General features: G+C 46.8%; 1 protein-coding gene across 2 annotated transcripts in view; it reads left to right on the forward strand.

Annotated features, from left to right (window-relative positions):
* The first annotated feature begins 1284 nt into the window (after positions 1-1284).
* Positions 1285-21609, forward strand: part of GCLC (glutamate-cysteine ligase catalytic subunit) — a 43109-nt gene continuing 22784 nt past the window's right edge. For both annotated transcript variants that reach the window (XM_043907082.1, XM_043907083.1), the window contains exon 1: positions 1285-1875. In XM_043907082.1, the coding sequence (XP_043763017.1) occupies positions 1726-1875 (150 nt within the window). In that variant the 5' untranslated portion in view covers positions 1285-1725. The remainder of the gene's footprint in view (positions 1876-21609) is intronic.

Below are 21609 nucleotides of genomic sequence, written 5' to 3' on the forward strand. Positions count from 1 at the left end.
CTTGCAAGAAGCAAGTGTCTTTTAATTTCATGGCTGCAGTCACCATCTGCAGTGATTCTGGAGTCTCCAAAAATAAAGTCTCTGTTTCCATTGTTTCCCCATCTATTTGCCATGAAGTGATGGGACCAGATGCCATGCTCTCAGTTTTCTGAGTGTTGAGCTTTAAGCCAACTTTTTCACTCTCCTCTTTCACTTTCATCAAGAGGTTCTTTAGTTCTTCTTCGCTTTCTACCATAAGGGTGATGTCGTCTGCATATCTGAGGTTATTGATATTTCTCCTGGCAATCTTGATTCCAGCTAGTGCTTCATCGAGTCCAGCATTTCTCATGATGTACTCAGCATATAAGTTAAATAAGCAGGGTGACAGTATACAGCCTTGATGTACCCCCTTCCCAATTTGGAACCAGTCTATTGTTCCAGGTCCAGTTCTAACTGTTGCTTCTTGACCTGCATACAGATTTCTCAGGAGGTAGGTCAGGTGGTTTGGTATTCCCATCTCTTGAAGACTTTTCCACAGTTTGTTGTGATCCACACAGTGCTCACTAAATGTTAGTTGTGGTGTAAGGGAAGCTGGCACAGTAAGTACACACTTTCTGGTCTCAATATATGTATGATCTAGCTGCTGTCACTTTTAGCCTCATCTGTCATCTCATCTCTCTGTTAACACATTATTTGAACAATTATTTGGTGGCGATGTACCTCGTTCCTTCCCTTTCCCTCCAAGATAGGGCCAACTCCAGAAGTTCCTAATATCTTCCACCTCCATGGTAAGCTCACAGGAACGTCGTTTTAATCGCTTGATGGGTGACTTGCAACCCTGTGGTTGCGATGAATGGTGTCTGTGCCATCCAAAGAACCTATGTCATCAAATAGTTAGAGACTATACAAATACTTAATATGTTCACGTCTTAAAGCCTATAGACAAATTTTCTTGCCACACCATAATGCTCTCACCCTGTTTTTATAAGTGTGAGGCCTTTCTCACCTAAAAAATAACCTGGTGGATTCTTCATTAGCTCGGATAATCAACTTTCTTCCCCAACTCAGTTTCTCTTTTCGGATTACAAAAAAAGGAATTTCACAGAGATCATTTGCCTAAAGCCAGGCAGACTGCGGCCTCCGCGGAAGCTCCCCCTGGACTCCGCCCTAACCACGCCTCCGCACGCCTACCCCGGGCCCCCGAGTCTCCGCGGGGGCTCGGCCCCGCCCCCTCTCCGGGCACGCCCCTTTCCCCGCCCCTTCCGCAGCCTATAAAATCCGGAGCGGCCTTTCGCGACCGGGAGCGGCCGGCCGGCGGACGGGAGCACTGGGCATGCTCGGCGGCGCAGGTTTTGGTCACAAGTAGGAAGGAGCTAGTGCACGACACCGGCAAAGAGAAGCGCCAGCCGCCGCCGCCTCGAAGCAGGAGCGGTGCGGGAGCCAGAACGGCAGAGGGGTCGGGCGGAGGGCCAGCCAGCCAGCCCGGCCTCGGGGCCGCCGCCGCCGCCCGCGCAGTGCGCCCGACCCCTGGATCAGTCCCCGGGGCGGCGAGGACCCCGCGCCTGGGAGCCGGAGGGGACCGGACCCTCCCTCTGCCGACTGGGGCCCGAGGGCGCCCCCCACCAACCCCACCCCGGGGCTGTGCCGCCGCCGCCTTCTGCGGGCACCTGAGCGTCCGGCCCGCGCCGCACGCCCCGAGCCCGGAGCGGCCGCCGCCTGCCCCGAGGGCGGAGAGAGGGGGCGGCCATGGGGCTGCTGTCCCAGGGCTCGCCGCTGAGCTGGGAGGAGACCCAGCGCCACGCCGACCACGTGCGGCGGCACGGGATTCTCCAGTTCCTGCACATCTACCACGCCGTCAAGGACCGACACAAGGACGTGCTCAAGTGGGGCGATGAGGTGAGCGCCCGGCCCCCCGCCGCCCCGCGCCCCTTTGTTCGGCGAGGCCCCGGCCCCCTCGGTCCGCGCCCTGCGCCGCGCTGCCTCGAGGGTCCCCCCGCGCCCGCGGGCGCCCGGCGCTGTCCAGGGCCCTGCCTGCTCAGAGCCTCTAGCCAGACCTCTCTCTGCCATTCATTCATTTGGGGTTCCTCTCCATTCAGCAAACGCGGAACGGGCTCTGGGAAGGCGTGAGCGTGCCAGAGTGTGACACCGTGTCCCTGGAGGAGTTTTCAGGCTGGGGTGTCTGCCGCCGCCGCCTACTGATCCACTGTCCCCGTCCCGTCTCAGAATGCCACTAACGTGAAGGGGACTAGGTTGGTTTCAGAAGGCCGGTTGCTTTTCGGGATCAGGTCTAAAGGATTTCATTTCTTCCCCACCTCATCCAGGTACCTTTTAAGCCTCCAGCTTCTCATCAACCACCCCTCGACCACAACTTTATAGGTGTAAATTAAAACAAATTATGGAAACTCGAAGAGCTTCAAAATTAGGATTTGTTAGTGCCTTTCCATGGCTCAAATTTAGCCTGTAAACTTTCCGAATCCGTGCTTCCCCATGTGTGGGCTTCCAGGTGAAATGCCTCTAGATTTTCAGTGTTGAACCATTATTTATTGGAAGGATCTGGAAAGCACTGCCTCCTGTTAAGAGTCTTTTCTGCCAAAGCTTTCTGTGCCTTCCTTGTCTTCCTGTTTTTAAGAATCGCATGTATATACAATTTGAATCAAGTGACTTCTCAAAAGGTCCACCTGTTTTTCGTGTTTTACGCTCCATGGCTTGCTCAGGTGTAAATTATTTATCTTCTCGGCGGTGTTATCACTCTTGACCTAAGTGTCAGGGTGCTGCTACACCAGTGCCAGATCTGTCTCCTTGCAAAAAGTTAGTTTTTCTATGATCGGAAAATGCCTCTGTCTCTCATAGTAGTTGAAGGAATTGTGCTCTTGTAAGCTAGAAGAGTAACTTGACTTGTAACTCATATTTCTACTATATGGTTTGCCATACTTTATTGGACAGAAGAGGGGTACAGTATATATTTGGTGATAATTCTTCAGTTTTAGTCTAAAGCTCCTTGGTTTTGTTTTTAACAGCATCCGACATTTTATGTATTTGTGTATTGTATGTATTTATGATCTCTTCTTGTGTTCCCTCTAGATTTTTTTTCCCTCCCACATCTCCCTTTCCTTTTCCCCGCTAACAAACCAGTGTCCTTAGCAATGAAGAGTTTACTGTTTAACAGAAACCACAAATTAGGAAAGTTATCTTAGATTTAAGAAATAACCCACTGACCATTTATTATTACTTTAAATCGTGCTTCAGTCATGTCTGGGTAGAGTGTAGGATTTTCGCAAAGAAATTCCTGCCTGCCAGCACTGACAGTCCAGTTGGGAAATGGGCAGCCTGACCTAAGGGGAAGACTTGAGAGTGTGTAGACTTCCCAGGTGAGGAAGAGAAAAGCCGCACTCTTCCTCCTCCTGGAATGGCACTTGACTGACACCTTAGTCTGCTCCAGGTCCGTCCTCTCTTGTCCTTGACCTGGGGCATCCAAATGCTGCTTCTCCTTTGTGGTACCTCTGCATCTTTGGGCAGAGAGATGTGACTTGAGGGTTGCCGAGTGGGAGGGGAGGGGGGTGCGGGATCTCATACCTAAGTATTTGCTGGTGTTTGTGTACCTCTGGCATTATATAAAGGTAATCACTGTTATGTTACCGAAAATTATTTTTCAAACTGGAGCTCATGATCCATTAGTAGGTTGAGAAATAAACTTAGAAGATTTTAGGAATCTGATTTTTTTTATAACATTTTTTTTGTCGAAAAGGATACATGACCTGATTCGAGGTTGGTTGAATCCACAGATGCTGAATGGAAGGCTAACTATGGGCCTTGAGCATCTGTGGATTGTGGTGTCTGGTGGATCCTGGAACCAGCCCCTCATGGATACTGAGGGATGACTGTATTTTCATTTATGTGTTGTGTGTATTTTATGGTCTTTCCTTATCCGCTAGATTTTTGTCTCTCCGAGACTGTAAAAAATGAAGAGTAGGATGAAGAGTATCAGTTTATCATACATAGCAAGGATATTATGTCAAACCTGAATAATTTGAGTGTGTGGGGGGTGGTATTTTGGGTGCCTGTATTGCAGTAAAGTATTACTGTGGTTGCAGCTAAAGGAGTTTGGAGGTCAGGGTCCCCCACACTGATCGTGGCAGACTCTGTGTGAGGTGGGGTACTGAGAGCAGGACGGAAGTTAACCCTGTTAGCACTGATCCTTGCACTTGGTGGGAGCTCCCTGTCACAACTACTGAGTGGCGTCTGCCGGCAGGGTCAGCCCACAGGGGAGCTTGTCTGTATGCAGAAGCCTAGGCAACAACCAGGAATCAGGCCGGGCAGATAAAAGTGGGGAAGGGTGTGGTGGGGACTGTGGCCCCGGAGATGCAAGTTGGCCCCACCAGACAGAAAGGGGTGTTTGGGACATGATAGGTTGGGCTGTGTTGGTGTGATACCAAATTCTGCTCTTTCTGGAGGTTTTGGTGTTGTGCTTACAGGACCATGGACTTGGATTAAAAAAAAGAAAAAAGGAGCCTAAGCCCATGGTTGGAAGGAGAGCCTGCCATCTTGGAAATGCCTGGTGCTAGGGCAGTGTTTGGTGGTGGTTATCAGGAAGAACTTGCACTTGGAGCTGCCCTGGTGTTGTTTTCCAAGGCCTGCCAACGGCCTATGTGGTCATGAGCCTCAGTTTTCTCCTTTGGAACGAGAGAGAGTTGCTTCTCTTTGAAATCCCCCTGGGCATAGCTCATCTTTAGACTGCTGATTGAAGAGAGAGAAGGCTGGCGAAAGGGGTTGTATCGTGCAAATGTGTGTGCTGGCTTTTTGGAGCTCAGGATTATTTTCCCGTGAGAACCTTAGAAACAGGCAGATTCCCAGGTCAGCTTACAGGTGCAGGTTTCGCCTTGAAAGTGGTAGGTCCCAACCCTAGCCACCAGTGATCTTGCTGTTTCTGGGGGGAATCAAAGTTCTAACTCCCAGGTACAGAGAAGATACTTCATGCAGGCCCAGGATGGGGGTCTGGGGAAGTTGAGATGGGTGTTCCTGGGGGCCCTGATGTCTATTATTAAGACTTATTTTATGCCCCCCGCATAAAAAGCACTTCACTCTCCCCAGCCCACACACAACATTTAGGTACAGATTTTGTTTATAACTTGGAGTATGCACATTAAAAGACAAACGTAGGAAGTTTATAAAAAAAAAAAAGCTGCACATGCAGTAAACATGACTCCAATATCCCTCTAGCGTCAGCTACCTGCCAGCCTTTTCAGCTACTTGGTGGCACAGGCATTATCGGAATTGAAATCTGTCTGACTCCAGGTACCTTTCTTAAACACATTATACCAGGTTTTGGATTATTTACAATGTATGAGATTTCATCAAATTTCTTCAAACTCTCCTGGTTAGAGAGGTATCAGAAAAACGTTTTAAAGGAAACATACGTTTTTCTGAGTGTTTTTTTTTTTTTTTTGACCCAGTATTATAGTGACTTTCAAAGGAAAGAAGGTCAGTTGTCCTCTAATTAGCAGATATAAGTGCATGTGAACTTTTAAGAGGAAAATACATCTTTAATATTTATGAGTGCATTGGTATCATGCATAAAACCATGAGATCGATTTATAAAGGGCTGGCATATCACTCATTGAACTTCAAATTACTGTGTAGGTTGAGGATGCTTACATGACTAATTAGAAAATGCATAGCTTGTTAGTAAGCTTATGATTTTATAGCAAAAGTAACATCCTGAATTATAAATCTAGAATGGACAAAAGCATAGTCATTTGAATCTGATTGAAGGTTCTGTGTTGCTTTGGACAAGTCACTTAACCTCTCTCAACCTCAGTTTTGTCATCTATAAAACGGAGAGAGTAATACCTTCCTTATAGAGTTAGTAAGATTAAATGAGATAATGTTGGTGAAATGGCTTACAAGTCAGTGCCTAGTCTTTTAAGTAAGACTCATAAATGGTAGCTTAAGTTATGTACTTGGAAATGTTTAAATATCCAAGATACCTCATTTAAAATGTCTCATTTAAATAGCCATGGTCTTTGGGGAATGAGGCATTCCATTTTTGTGGGTTTTTAACTGAAATGTGCCGTTCACATATAATGGTGTTCCATAAACTTAGTCATGGTTTATTGTATTTCTGAACTGCATTTCAGAATTTAAATTGTATTTTTTAAATGCATTATTTGACACTGACTTCTTAGAATATGGTTTTGAGCACAAATTCCTCTGAGAGTCATGCAGAGTCCATCAGTCATTGTGTGTTCTCTGCACATGAAGCGCAGTTTCTGTATCTTTCCCTCTTACTATCATCATGGGCATTAACAGCATTTACTGACATTTTAAAGCTCAGCGATGAAATCCAGGGAAGAGAGTGAAACATGGTTGGAGCCTTCTGGTGATTTTTTTTCCCCCCATAATTACCTTTTTCAACCAAGAGGTTCATTTTTGAAGATTAGAGAACCAGATCACTGATCCTGTGTGTACAGTTGAGGTTTTGAGCTGGATTTGAGCTGCACCGGTCCACTTTATACATGGATTATTATTTTTTTTATTTTTTTTTTATTTTTTCAGTAAATATGATCTACGTGATCCAGACTGTAAAGTTAACATGCAGATGTCAGGCTATGGGGAGAGTCAGCATCGCTGACCCCCTCCTGGTTCAAGGGTCAATTTCTTGTATGTTAGGAATTGAGTTTGGGTACCTCCTCTGGTGTCCATCTCACTTTGGGATTTTTTTCCCCTTGTTCATTTTGTGTTGTATAGTTTTATGTGGACTTTCTTTTTAAACCAGTTTCATTAAATTATAGTTTACATATAATAATACATACCCATTTTAAATGTAGAGCTCAGTGACTTTTAAGAAGTGTATACAGCCAGATATCGGCTACTGCAGTCAAAATTTAAAATATGAAACATATATACTGTATATAACACTTTGATGCCCTCCAGAAGTTCCCTTGTGCCCTTTGCAGACATGTGAGACTCACAACCCCTCAGGTGATTCTGCTGCTTCAGCACGTCATTGGGAAGCTGCCCTAGGGAATTATCTAGATAAAGAAAAGGGAAGTCATTCCAGGCCAGCGAGCAGTGTAATAAAGGTGAGACGGTGAGAGGTTCTGTGCCTGCTGGTGGTGTCCGTGCAGTGAACTGCAGGATTAGCATGCAGGGGTCTTTGGATACATAGAAGCTCTGCTGTACCTTAAAGGCATGAGGAAAACACAATGGAAGGAAAGATTTATTCCTTCTGTACACCCGGCTCACCTCGAGGATGTTTCCAGACTTCTGAACGAGTTACTAACACCCCATTATATCCCTGTTGAATTCCTCTCCATGAAGAGGAATGTCCAGGATACCGTTTCTAGTGGTACCACTTCCAGAAATGTCTAGAAGTGGTGTTAGCAAATGTACTTACAAGAACTCTGTGGGTAGCTTCATTTTGAAGGAGAAACCTCAGTAAAGTTCAGTGTAAGACCCCATATCTTAAGAAAAGATGGCAGAATATTATTTGAGCCTCTCACATGGAATTTGTGTTTCTGAAAGTTTCTTTCGACGCCCGAGGCATTTGAGTATGTTGTTATATGGGGCATTACTGCTGTTGCATCAACTGGATAGACCATTATCCTAATGAGCTTGCTTATTCATATTCTCTGTTTATACATTTGACCAAGTTAGGTGTATTTTAACAGCATTATTTAGATATAATTGACATAAGCTGCACATATTTAGACTGTACAATTTACTAAGTCTTGATATATATATAAACTATATATATACACATACACCTATGAAACAGCCCATACAGTCAACATAATGAAGATGCATCATCTTCAGAAACATCCTTTTGTCTCTTCATAACTCGCTTTCTGTCCCTCACTTCTGTAGGCAACCGCTTACTTGCTTTCTGTCACCATAGCTCAATTTGCATTTCCTAGTTTTATATCTAGGAAATCACACAGCATGTACTTTTCAGTCTAGCTTTTGTTCTGAGACTCATTTGTGTTGTTGGATGTATCAGTGGTTGGTTCCTTTTCATTCCTGAGTAGTATTCCACTGTTATGTATACACGATAATTTCTTTATCTTTTCACTATTTGAATTGTATCCAGTTTTTAGCTATTACAAACAAAACCATGAAAGTAAAGGTTCAAGTCTTTGTATGGACTTATGCCTTCATCTATCTTGTTTATTCTGTAGGAGTGATGTACGTTAACTCTTGAAGGAAACTACCAAACTTTTCCAGAGTGATTGTACCGTTTTGCATTCCCATCGTCAGAATATGCTAGTTCCAGCTCATCCACATCCTTGTCAATACTTAATATTAGTCTCTTTAATTTTAGCCATTCTAATTGATGTGTGGTGGTGTTTTATTGTATTTTTTATTTGCGTTTCTCTAAGGCTGCTGATGTTGAGCACTTCTCCATGTGCCTGTTTGCCATCTGTGTATTATTTTTGTTTGGTGAAGTGTGTTGAAATAATTTGTCTGTTTGAGTTGTTTTCTTATTACTGCATTTTGAGAGCTGTTCGTATTCTGGATGTAGGTCTTGTATCAGATACATGCTTTGCACATTTGAGTCCCCAGTCTATTTTCATTCTCTTAATTGTGTCTTTTGAGGAACAGAAGTTGTTGGTTTTGATGAAATCTAATTTGTCCTTTTTTTTTTTTTTTTAAAGGATCATGTTTTTGGTCTGGTATCAAGGAAATCCTTCCCTATTTTTACATTTAGGCCTATGACCCTTTTGGAGTTAATTTTTGTATATGATGCCGGCTGTGGATTTCGGGCTTTGGTTGCTTTTACACAGTGCTCTGGCACCGCCTGTTGAAAAATCCTCTCTCTGTTGCTGAAGATTCTTTCACTGTCAGTTGCCTGTGCATGTGTGGTTTCATTTCTGGACTCTGTGCACTGTTCATTGATCTATTCTTTATGTCAATACCACACTCTTTTTTATTGCTACAATTTACAGTAAGTTTTGAGACCAAGTACTGTTAACTCTCCAACTTTGCTCTTTTTCATCTTGTTTTGATCTTTTTAGATTCTTTGAATTTCCACATGAATTTTAGCACAGCTTGGCAGTTCCTACCCAAAACGAACCCTGCTCGGATTTTGTCTGTGGTTGCATCGAATTTATAGATCATTTGGGGAGAACTGACATCTTAATGACGCTTCCAACCCAGGGACATCTCTCCACGTCTTTGTTTTTCTCTCAATGTGTTTTGTAGTTTTCAGTGGACAAGTCTTTTGTGTCTTTTGTCAGATTTATCAGTTGCATATTTTTTATTGTAAATTGCATTATCTTTTAAGTTACAATTTCTGATTGTTTGTTGCTAATATATTAAAATAAAATGGATTTTGTGTATTTATATTGTATCCTGCAACCTTGCTAAAACTGTTTTTTGAACATACGGCGTATAGTTCTAGTAACTGTTTTAATGTTTTTGCTAATTCTATCTTTGTCATTTAAGGTAAGATTCAATTGATTTTTTTTTTCCCCTCTTTATTTTCAGTAGGTTCCTCTGCTGCTTTGCATGACAGATAATCTTTGGATCCTTCTTGGGTGCTTGATATTTGTATTTTCCTAAAAACTTTATTCTGAAATATCGTTATTTAGAGATGGTTTGATAGCTCAACCAGTAAAGAATCCACATGCAATGGAGGAGACACAAGTTCAATCCTGGGTCAGAAAGATCCTCTGGAGAAGGAAGTGGCAACCCACTCCAGTATTCTTGCCTGAAAAATCCAATGGACAGAGAAGCCCAACGGGCTATAGTCCAAAGAGACGCAAAGAGTCGGACACAACTGTGAGTGACTAAGCACATTTAATCCTTTAGGTCTTTCTTCTACAATTTATTGGGCCGAGAAGTCTCAGCTTAGGGCTAGTTATTCCCTTCTGCTGAGGCAAGGCCTTCGGGAGGACTTGCTGCAGTGCCCTGAGCTAGGAGTCACTCCGTTCTGGCTGGTGGCAAGGCACCCTGTCCCAGCTGTGGGTCCTTGCCTCTCACGTGCGGACCTGGTCAGCGCCGAGTCTGTGATGTGCACCCTCTGCAGACCTCCGGGGTTGTTTGCGCCGCTCTCTTTGGTCCTGTGACCTCTAGTTGACTTGGTTCGCTCAGACCTTCAGCTCTCTGCCTTCAGTTCAGGGAGCCGCCTTCCCCAGCAGGCTCTGCCTCACCTCCCTGCCCAGGGTGTAATGCCTCTCTGCAGGCCGGAAGCTGGGGCATTCGTCGGTCTCACTCACTCACACATTTTCCTTGTATCACAGGTATCTCTGCCCTTTGTTTTCTAAAGTCCAGTGTATTGAAAATCCTTTCATATATTTTCCCTCTCTTTTTGTTGTTGTTGTTTCATGTGGCAGGGTAACATTGATCACTATTACTCCATCTTGATCAGAGGTGGAAGTCTTTGCTGCACCTTTTTTGTTTTTCCTTCAGCTTTGCTCTCCTTTGTCTATAAACTTTGTCCAGAAGCTAGCCCTCATGCTTACATCTCCAGCAACCTAGATTTAGCCAGATGTTTAAAGTCAGGATTTTCTTTGCCTTTATGCTGTACTGTTCATTACTTAGTATCACTGTTCATATTTGGTTAAAACACAATTATTTTGAAGTTTGCATATGTGTGTAAGAATGGGCTAACTTCAAGGTGGGAGCACAGCTCAGGTCTTCTTCCAAACAGTTGTGTGATCTTCGGTACAGAACGTCAGGACCACAATTTCCTCATCTGTAAGACTAATCAAAAACTTCTATCATTTGGTTTTGAATTGTGTGCTTACTTGTGTATATATATGTGTGTGTGTGTATATACAGTGCAAAGGAGGAGGGCATGACAACCCACTTTAGTATCCTTGTCTGGAGAATCCCATGGACAGAGGAGCCTGGCGGGCCATGGTCCATAGGGTCACAAAGAGTCAGACACGACTGAAGCGTCTGAGCGCAACACATACAATTCAGAAAAACAAAAACCTTCTGGTCGCACTGCATGCCTTGTGGGTTCTTAGTTCCCTGACCAGGGATTGAACCTGTGCCCCCACATTGGAAGCAGGCCACTGCGCCTCCCGGGAAGCCCCTACAATTTTTTTTTTTTTTTTAAATAACTTATCGGGCTTCCCTGGTGGCTCAGTGGTAACGAATCCACCCGCCAGTGCAGGAGACACGAGTTCGTTCCTTGGTCTGGGAAGACCCCACATGCCTCGGAGCAGCCAAGCCCATGCGCCACAACTCCTAAGCCTGTGCTCCAGGGCCCGCGCTGCAGTCGCTGAAGCCGGCGGGCCCGGGGGCCTGTGCTCCTCAGCAAGAGAAGCCCCCGCAATGGCCTGTGCACCAAGCTAGCAAGGAGTCCCCGCTCTCCAAAACTGGAGAAAGCCCTCAGGCCACTGGGCTCCTCTGGAGTTGCGGTGCGGGGGCTTCCCTTGTCGCAGAACACAGACTCCAGGGCACAAGGGCTTAAGCAGTTGCCGCACGTGGGCCCGGTAGTTGCGGCTCCTGGGCCCTAGGGTGCAGGCTCAGTCGTGTGCAGGCTTAGCTGCTGCGTGGCCTGTGGGGTCTCCCTAGCCCAGGGATCTAACGTGTGTCCCCTGCATTGGTGGGCAGATTCTTTACCACTGAGCCACCAGGGAAGCCCTACAATTTCAGCTGTATCTTTTCAGATATTTAACTGTTTCAGAAAAAAACTCCACATAACTTAACGAAAATCAGGAAATGTGTACAGGAGATGGTAGAATCCATTTCATTTCCTTATCCTGTTACCTTTTTGGGTTTTAGCATTTTTCAAAGAGAACATGTTTTACTGGCTACTGGAAAAAGTAATCTAATTACAAACCCATTGATAATAGGTTTCTAGAAACTTTTAATTTCCTACGTAAACCTCTTTGAACCTCACAATGGTTCTATTTAAAAAAGCAAGATGATATTGCAGAATGTTTCTTTCAGAAAAGCTAAGACTTCAGCTTCACTTATGTGTGGCAAAACACTATGGCTTTATTTCCATGACGGATGACTTTTATGCATTTGTCAAGTGACCTGTTTATTACGGACTTCCCGTGGTCGGTCATGGGCTTGAAGAGAGAAACCAAGGAAAGGGAGGCGCGCTCTGCCCTGGAAGAGCTCCAGTGGCGTGCTGGTGGAGGGCAGTGGGGGCACAGGGAGGAGGGAGAAGTTTGCTCTCTACCTGCAAGTCCTGGGAGCCTTAGAGATGGGGGTGGAATGGGGGGCCTTCTGGGAGGATCTCGGATGGAGGTGGCCAGGGGGCCAGGGAGGGGCATGTCCAGACGTGCCCCTGTGGAGCTCCTGAAGCTGAGGGTCTCTGCCATGGCATGGGGCCAGAGCAGGGCACGGGGGGAGGGTAGAGGCCGAGGCTGTAGGAGGGCCTCTGTGATGGGCCTCGCATTGCGGCAGCGCCTGACATTAGGAATGTCAGTCTAGGGATGGTGGTCCAGGGAGACAAATCCTGGGTCCCTTCAGAAGTGAAGTGAAATTGCTCAGTCCTGTCCAACTCTTTACGACCCCATGGACTATACAGTCCGTGGAACTCTCCAGGCCAGAACACTGTCCCTTCTCCAGGGGATCTTCCCAGCCCAGGGATCGAACCCGGGTCTTCCGCATTGCAGGTGGATTCTTCACCAGCTGAGCCACCAGGGAAGCCTGGGTCCCTTCAGAGCGGGTGGGAACATTGCCTGGGAAGGTAACTGGAGGCCTGGAGGTCCCACTGCAGAGGGCGCCTCCTCACTGGGGGAGGGGAGAGAGCGTAACCTGGAGTGGGGGCCAGGGGCTGGTTCCTGGGGAGCTGCTTGGGCCCTCTGGGTTGGGGCTCTCCAGGTGAAGGAGCCCCATGCTGGTGTGGCAGAGACACTGGGTAGACGTGCAGAAGAAGCCGGAGCACCGTCTGGGCTGGCCATGCATGTGTGTGTGTGTGTGTGTGTGTGGTAGGGCTGCCGCAGGCCTGCAGACAGGGCTAGAACTGAGGAGGGCGAGATGCCTGACCCAGAGAGGAAGCCTGGCCAGTGCCCCTGAACCCCGCGGACCCCCACAAAGCACCCGGGCGTGTGGGACCCCAAGAATGACAGCGGGGGCAGTGGGTCACCCTGGGGGCAGGGAGGGTGGCAGGCTTTCAAGGGGGTCTGGGGATGGGAACGGAAGTGAGCCCGAATTGACCGGTTAGGCAGGGACCAGAGGCCTTGGCAGCCACCGATCCCGAACATATTAAGAACTTGGGAAAAGAGCAAGAATTGGTTTCCTGCCAAGATAAATGGCACAAAGCCCATGCGTGTTTTCACAGCTTGTAGGGTCCTTAAAATCTTGATTATGAGTCTCAGAAAGAAATAGAATTGAGCTCGGAAAGCGTATGCGTTTTAGTCACTGAACTTAGTAGCCAAGGGGACTGTATACTGAAACTGATCATAAAGGATTGAGTAACTTAGAACGATGACCCTGAATCGCCGCCCCTTAAAGGCTGAGTTTCTCAGATTTGTTTGAGAAATTAAGGGATCATAAGCATTAGACGTCCAGCCAAAAGAACACACCTTCTATAGGCATCCAGAAAGCTTGGCTCCCTGTGTCGGTGTGTTTTTGGAGAGTTCCTATAGCCGTGGCTCCATTTAGCTGGACGCTGTTTGGAGAGCTCTCAGTGTCCTTAGATGTGTGTGTCTGCTACGGTCAGGATTTAGTAATTAAACTTATTTCCACAACAAGATTACAAAAAGAACCCCCAAACCAGATGTTCCTAATTACATCGATGTTCACACAAACCCACTGTCTTGTCTCCCATGCCCCAGGCCCGTTTTTCGGTCCTGTGGATTCAGTTAACTTCTTTTTGAACTGCGTGCTGAAGAAGCAGGGTTTTAAAACAAACCCCAGAGGCCAGAGCCGCCGCGAACGTTTACATTTTTTTTAATTTAAAAACGGTTTTTGTTTGAAAGAATATGCTGAGCCCTGGAAGCCTCAGAGCAACCTAGAGAGGTTATTTGGGAGCACGCCCCTCATTTCCCGCTCAAGTGTTCACGTGTTTACACAAGTTGGGCGCTTGGAAGGCGCGCCGTCCAGCACAGCCTGCAATGCTGCCTCGGCCCAGGGCCACTCTGGCTGGGTGAGAGGGACCCAGGGGTCAGGAACTGCTGGCCCCAGAATGCAAACAGCCACAGCTAGGAAGCAAGTATGCAGCACAGAGGGCGTGCACTTTACTCCTGGAAGCCTGTCCCAAGCCCTCACCCAGAGATCACCCACTTTATACACTATTCCTGCATGCTGGTCATCTCCTTCCTCCACTCAGGATGAACTACCAAAAGCCAGTTGAAGCAGAAGTGAGAGACCAATGCCAAGAGCAGTTTGGAGAAGCAGATCTAGGCGCGGTAGCTGGTGCCTGCCTCCCAGGTCCTGCTCTGTTACCACTCTCGTTAAAGAAATGAAATTGCCCGGAGTCTGAAGCCTTAATAAATGGCAGTGTGTCCAGTGTCTTCCTGTTGTAGCACAAGAAGACGTAATCAGCTTTAGAAAGATTTCCACTGATGTATGCGTGCAATTTAAGAGATCATGTGCTAGAAAGGGTGAGCCTTGGGTAGCAAGACAATGCATTTGAAAAGAAACTCCCTTCCTGGCAATACAGAATATGCAGTGTCTTGCCTTTGAGAGGAAAAGAAAAAGAGATGATCCTATACTGTGAGAATTTCTGGAAGAGTGTAACTACAGAAAGAGTAGTTTGGATTTGGAAGGGACACGGTGGGTTTTTTCTGTATTTTCCAGAGATTAAAACAATGTCTGAATGTCCATGATTGTGATACTTGTGAGGAGAGAGGGGAAATTGCGACTGCCCTGGCCAGGGTAACCACCTTCCACAACTTCACCAGGCCCAAGTGTGCGTGGCGCCCTTGGACGTGGGGCCAAGAGGGGTCCTGGTGTTGGGGGTCAGCCAAGGGTCCTCTGAAGAGTGGGTCCTTGACCAGAGACCGACTGGAGCCAGCTTCCCGAAGGCCTGCAGCCAGAGCTTTCCAAGCAGATAGCAGAGGTGCCGTCCAGGCCCTGAAGTGGTTGGTTGCCAGGAGGAGCATCAAGGCCAGCGGTCACCGTGGTGCGGCCTGGGGGCGGGACTGGAGAGGAGGGGGTGGGCTGGAGCAGCAGGGCGGCCGCGTGGCGTGGTGCTACCTCCCTCTGAGTTTCAGACCTTGGCAGTGGTCGGGAGGGGAGTGACTTGATCCAAGCCTGCTTTCACAGTGCTAGTGGGTGTTGTGCCAGAAGGCTTTCCTTTTACTGAGACCCCGAGTACCCAAGATAAATGCCACGGGAAGCAGCGTTAGGGTGAAATACTCGTGATATTCTGCTCTGTTTCAAGACTTTTTGGTAATGTTGATTACAGGCCATCATGGCCCCCTAAGAACACTTGCAAGACACCATTCTGCCTCAGTACGTGAGAGACCTTAGAAAGTAACCCCCAGCAACACAGGTTAACACAGGCGGATACGTGGACTCACTTCTGCTTTAGGCACTTGACAGGCACGATTCTTTGTCATCCTCACTAGTGACCTCCTGAAGTAGGTGGAAAAAAAAATACAGCCCTCACTCAGATTTAAATGAGGCTCCAAGCTGAGGCGGAGGGAAGGGGAAGCAGTGGGGCAGAGGCGGGTGCCGGGGGTGGGGCTGCTTTGGTGAGGGTCTCGAGCCACGAGAGCCACGGTGCAGCGTGCGTTTGGTTCCCAGATGGCCGAGACTCCCTCCCGGTGAAACGCCAGTGTGCTTCCAGGTCCGAAGCGTGGAGAATGTGCAGTCGGTTTCTCTTTCCGCAGGGCAGATGTTAACAGGTTTAGTGATGTGGCTGCAGCCTTCTCAGCCAATCTTCTGCCGGCAGTCCAGCCCTGGGAAAAGCGCAGACACCGATGAGCCTCTCTGGGGATCAGGCTGACCTCACCTGATAGTTATGCCAAGGCAGCAGGCCAGCGTCAGCACCCCAAGTCAGGAGCCCTGATGTATCTGAGGTTGTAACCTTTGCCCGTGAATTCCAGGCTTGGTGGGAAGGGGCTTGGGTTGGCGTATCTCCGTCCCCCAGACCCCGTCTTCAGCAGGTCAGAGCTGCTGGTGGGACCTGCCACAGCATCCAGGCACCACCTCTGTGAGATGCAGTTATGAGAGACCCTCCCTGAGATGGAAGGACATTCGACTTGGGTCTGGAATCCTGGGGGCTTAGGGGGCTCTCTGAACACAGCAGTGATTTCGGAGCTGGACGTCCTGTTTCAGCACCAGCTCTCAGTCTCCTTAGAAAGCATCGCCCCTTCCTTTGTCGGGTGGGTTAACCTACCACCAGTTCCTGAGAACGAAACCCCCGAATTTCTCCTATCCCCACAGTGGTCCCTCAACTGGGGCCAAGTTCACTGCTAAGCATGCTCACAGCGGCCAGCTTGCTTTGTCCCTCTCTCGCCTGGAGCCCAGAGCCCGCCCTCCCGAAGCTCGGAGCTCTCCTGCACCTCGTGGGCTTCCTCCAGGGACCCTCACCCTTAAATCCAAGAAGTCACCCGTGCCTGCTGTCTACAGTGAAGGAGAGGATGGTGTGTTTTTTCCCCTTTACTGAAAGGTGTCGTCCCCTTTATGAGATCCATCAGTTTTCCCTCTCTGCCCTCTCCCCAGCTTGCCCTGCAGAGCATGTGGTCCATGGCATCCTCTCTTGTCAGCCACTTGGTGACCAGGACCCCGTTCTCAGGAAAGAGCCAAGGAACTGACTTATCCTCAGAATCGGGAAGGTTCTAGTCTGCAGGTGTTTTGAGATAAATAAGAACTACTTGTGTGCTTTCCTGGTGGCTCAGGCCGTAAACAATCTGCCTGCAACGCAGGAGACCTGGGTTTGATCCCTGGGTTGGGAAGATCCCCTGGAGAAGGGCATGGCAACCCACTCTAGTATTCTTGCCTGGAGAATCCCCATAGAGGAGCCTGGCGGGCTACTGTTCATGGGGGAGTCGGACACAACTGAGCGACTAAGCCCAGCACACGAGAACTATTTATATTTACAATATTGTTTCTTTAGGAGGAAGTGTCTTCTGGCTTAGGTTTCTAAGTTGCAGAGTACCGATGTTGGTGGCCGCAGCAAACATCCCCTTTGATAACTTCACACAATGTGCTGTCTTTTCTGAGTTTAATTGGTAAGAGCAGACCAGTTGGGTTCTGCCAGTTTGGTTCAGAAATAAGGTAGGAGTGCCTTAGTTTGGCCTTCACTTGTTGTTCAGTCGCTCAGTCGTGTCTGACTCTTTGCGCCCTGTGGACTGCAGCACGCCAGGCTTCCCTGCCCTTCTCCATCTCCCAGAGTTTGCTCAAACTCATATCCATTGAGTCAGTGATGCCATCCAAGCATCAGAAGATTAAAACCATATGCCTGACATGTAGTGGCATGGTTAAAAAAAAAAAAAAAATCAGCCAGTGTTAGTTCAGAGGTCCAGAAGGTAGAGGTCTCACACCATTTGTAGGACAGGAAAGAGCCAGTCTGCATGCAGGATTCCCTTTGAGCCAGCAGCAATGCATCAGTAAGGGTGTCCAGATATAATTCCGGGAGGTGGGTTCTCTCAAGTTTAAATCCAGTGCTGTCCAGTACCACTTGCTGCAGTAATTGAATTGTTTGCAATATCCATTTAGGAACTTGGGAACTGAAATTTTTATTTAATTTTAAATCCAAGAACTCACACCTGCCTAGTGTCACCAATAAAGAAGAGGATGGCTTTTTAAAATTTTTTTCCCCCTTTACTGAAAGGTCTCGTCCCCTTTCTGAGATCCATCACAGTTTTCCCTGCTCGTCCTGAATCTTACAAGTTTTTCACCAAGGCCTCATATCTTAATCTTGGCCTGGGAAGAATTTGTTTTGGTAGTGATTCAAGGAAGTAACTTGACTTAATCATATGGGAAATTCGTCATTTTATGCAGTGTTATATTTGAGATTAACGTATTATAAATAGAGAGCCTCTTGCTTTGTTAGCTGAAGTCCAGGTCTGAGACACGCCAGCGGAAGACCAGGCCAAGGTCACTTTATTTTGTGTAAACTTCCCTGGTGTGCACGCTGTGTCATTCCGTGGTATGAAACGGTGTTTCATAGTAGGGAAGAAGTCAAAATATAACAGATATTCTAAGAGTTGGATGTAACTTTATTTATTTTTGGCCTGTGTGTTTCTTCTTTTTTTTTTCTATTGAACCATAGTTGATTTACAATGTCATGTTTTGGGTGTACAACAGAGTGGTTCAGTTATATGCACATATATATACACACATATATATATATAGACATACACACACATACATATATGTTTATTTTTCTTCAGATTCTTTTCCCTTAGAGGTTATCACAAAATACTGAGTATAGTTCCCTGATGTAACTTTAGAGTGAGCTACTAAAACGTTTCCTTTTGGGGAAAACAGGACAGTTTTTAAAAGAACATCTCTACAGTTACAGTCTAAAATATCACCATTTACAGATGGTTCCTGGACTTGTGACGGTCACCTCAAGTCCATCCACCGTTTCAAGCACAGCTGTTCAGATCTTGTTGCCCAGGTCTTCGCTGTTTCACCGCAGGTGATTCTGAAACCAAGTTGCATCACCGTGCCTGGCACGTCCTTGGGTGCTTCAAGCTTGGGTACCATGCTCGATATGGAAATGGGTGCCATCCAGCTGGATGGTTGAAAGTGCTCAGAAACATTGGTCATTAATATTTGCTGTGTGAGGGAACCATCTCCTGGGCAGAAGACATGGTCTCTTGCTTTAAAGCAGTTTATGATCTAGCAGTGGGGCTATCGGGCGTGGTACCCTGGGGGGTGTTCTCAGTTTATCTGTGTCTCTGGGCAGCCAGCCAGGAGATTACACTGCAGTCAGGGTAGTTGTCGGGTGGGGGGCTGTATTTATGAGGACCCCCTCCTTTGCCTGGCCAACCCCTTGCCCCGGGAAGCCTTCTGATCCCTCAGGCGGGACCGGACCTCCTGTTAACACAGGCCCAGCTCTGGTGGTCGTCCTGAGCTCCTGCCCAGACCGTTTAGCCCCCTTGGGTTATTGACTGTCATTTCAGGCCCCACCTGAGCTTGAGAACAGGAGTCATCCTCCTGGCTCTGCAGCTGCGTTGCTCCCAGCACTTGCCGAAGATAGGACTTGAGTCAGAGAACTTGGAGTGGGGGCTGCAGGACACTGCGTTTCGGCACTCAGGGGTCATCGGCTGCTTAGAGCCTGATCACAGGATGGCTTCGGGCTCGTTCAGTAGATCAGTGTAAGGAGAAAACCAGGTTTCTTAGAAACAACAGGTGGTTCCAGTAGGAGTCAAGAGTACTCCCGGCCTGGGTAGGTGAAGAGGAGGAGCTGGCCCTGAGTCCTGAATTGTGGCTGTCTAAGTTCCTCCCACCCTGCCCTCCTCGGCCTGACCTCCTGGGAACAGGTGTATAGCAGTGGAGTCCTCCTCCCAGTGCCTGGGAAGCAGTTAGGACCTCATTGTCCCCAAGGATGTGGTGACGGGTTCCCTCTCTTCAGACGTCAGGCACATGATCGGTTAGACGCTTAGAGTGGCGGCCCAGGGCCCAGGGACCTTTGTATAACTTTGTTTCAAAGAGATTTGAAAATTCCTTTTTTCTAATGTACACAGAAATTGACAGAGGAATTTTCTCAAAGTACTGTCTCCCTAAATAGGAAATTGCCTATAGCTGATTCTGAGTCTTATAGATCTAGATTCCGAATCAAGCACTGTTTTCATCTCTGGGAAGCAGAAATTTAAAACTTAATATTCCTCAAATTCTGAGCTTCCTGAAACCCTTACCTTCATGGTAGAGTATCAGAATGCCTTAAAAAAAAAAAAGAAAAGAAGAACATTTTAATTTTAAACTAGTTAGTGCCATTTAATGACTTGAATTCTAAAAATGTCAGCATTTTAATATTACGTTAACAGTACTGTTAACTTGAGCTTTAATGCCACAAGCATTTCACTGTCTGTATTCAGCATTGACTTACATCACCCTCAATTAAAGTTCTTTGTTTTTATTGGCCTAATTTCAGGTGAACACACAGCCCCTCCCGCTTGTGCAGACCTGTGTTGAATGGCTGGAAGGCTATACCGTGTCCAGGTCCTTCCTAGCAACCCTCTATCATTAGTAAACCACGTAATAGTCTTTTGAATGTGCCTTTGTCTTTGATTCAGCAGCTCAGAAATATTAGTGACTTTTATCCTGGTGGGATGACATTCAGTCTTTTAGCAATAGAAATTTAAAGGATTTTAATTTTATTTGTAGAAGATGTAGTGCACATTTTAAGTAGAATGTCTCAAAAACTAATTGGGCATTTCTGTTGGTCCTGTTCTCCTTACATTTAAAGAGACAGCTGATGGACACCAAATAGTAATGCCTTAAATTATTTGCTGGGAGTTGTAATCTGTTCAGAGAACAGATGGCTATTTTTGCTCCTTCCAAATGATATGCTAATGGTGCAGATTTGAATTCGTCGTCGTGGCTCTGTACCCATTCATAATGCTCCTTGGGTGTCTGCTCTTAGAGCCGTGTTGTGTGCCGTACACGCAGGGAGACCCGGCACCACGCCAGCGTAGATGCTATTTGAAGTTAGGAGGCAGAGGCCAGTCCTTAGAATCATGTTGTGTACAGAAGGGCCGCGATGTCCTGTTTTGTTTTCCCTGTGATTTTGTCTTTTTCTCTCATCTTTTGTATGAAAATAGGAAGTTTAGGATGGGGACAAAAATCCGGAAATAATTAACTCCCTGTGGCTTTAGGTATTTTATATTGGGAAAGCATTCTTCTACTGTGTCACTTCTGTTAACTGAACCAAACTCCCTTACAGTTCTAGCTTGGCTCCTAAAGAACGAGTTGTTTATTTGAGGGCTTGTATGAGCTAGAATTGGAGATAAACGTACATATGTTGGGATGGAGGAAGGGGTAAATAAGTTAACAAAAAGCTGAGAGGCTAAAGAAGCTTTTTGAGCCCTAATGCAGAAAAATGGAGGAGGTTGTAGGGGATAATTTAGAAAGCCTTAAATTTGAGTTTATAAAATGTTCAGGGAATTCTAGGCCTTCTAACTGAACTTAGATGTTATCCCCAAAATAAGTCAATTTTATCCAAAAGTTTCTCTTCCTCTTGTAAATATTCTGTTTTTCTGTTTCATTTGCTTAATGAGATCATGGGTGATTATTTGTTAATTAAGGAGGGTTTGGTTTGTTAGCATTTTAAATGTCACCCATTTGGCTGATATTTAAAACTCAAACCAAGTTTGAGCTTTCTGTTCTCTGCCCTACCCAAGTTTTAAACTTCTGGGCCAAGCGTGATTCTGAAAACTGAGGATTTCAATGATTTCAAAACCAGGAAACTAACAAAAGTAATTGCAATATAGATTGTATAAATTGGTACCAAAGTTCTTGCTCATTTTGATGAATAGACAGACAGTAGGAACCCAGTGAACAGGGGAGTATCTCTTCATCTCTGTTTCCGGAAGAAACATGTTATCTCGTTAAGAAGATAACTTCACCCCAACAGATGGTGCAAGGCAGATGTGTTGGAACCAGTGATCAAAGGAGGAGGATTCCTTCTACCCGGGGCCGGGGGGCGGCGGGGGGGTTGGAGGGTGGGGGCGGGGTGGCGGCAGGGACGGTGGGGGGCTCAGAATGCAGCACAGAGCAACGGCAATCTGAGCTGGGCCTAAAGAGGCAAGCCAACCCATCAGT

Source organism: Cervus elaphus, chromosome 7 (assembly GCF_910594005.1).
Source record: "Cervus elaphus chromosome 7, mCerEla1.1, whole genome shotgun sequence".
Lineage (NCBI taxonomy): Eukaryota > Metazoa > Chordata > Mammalia > Artiodactyla > Cervidae > Cervus > Cervus elaphus.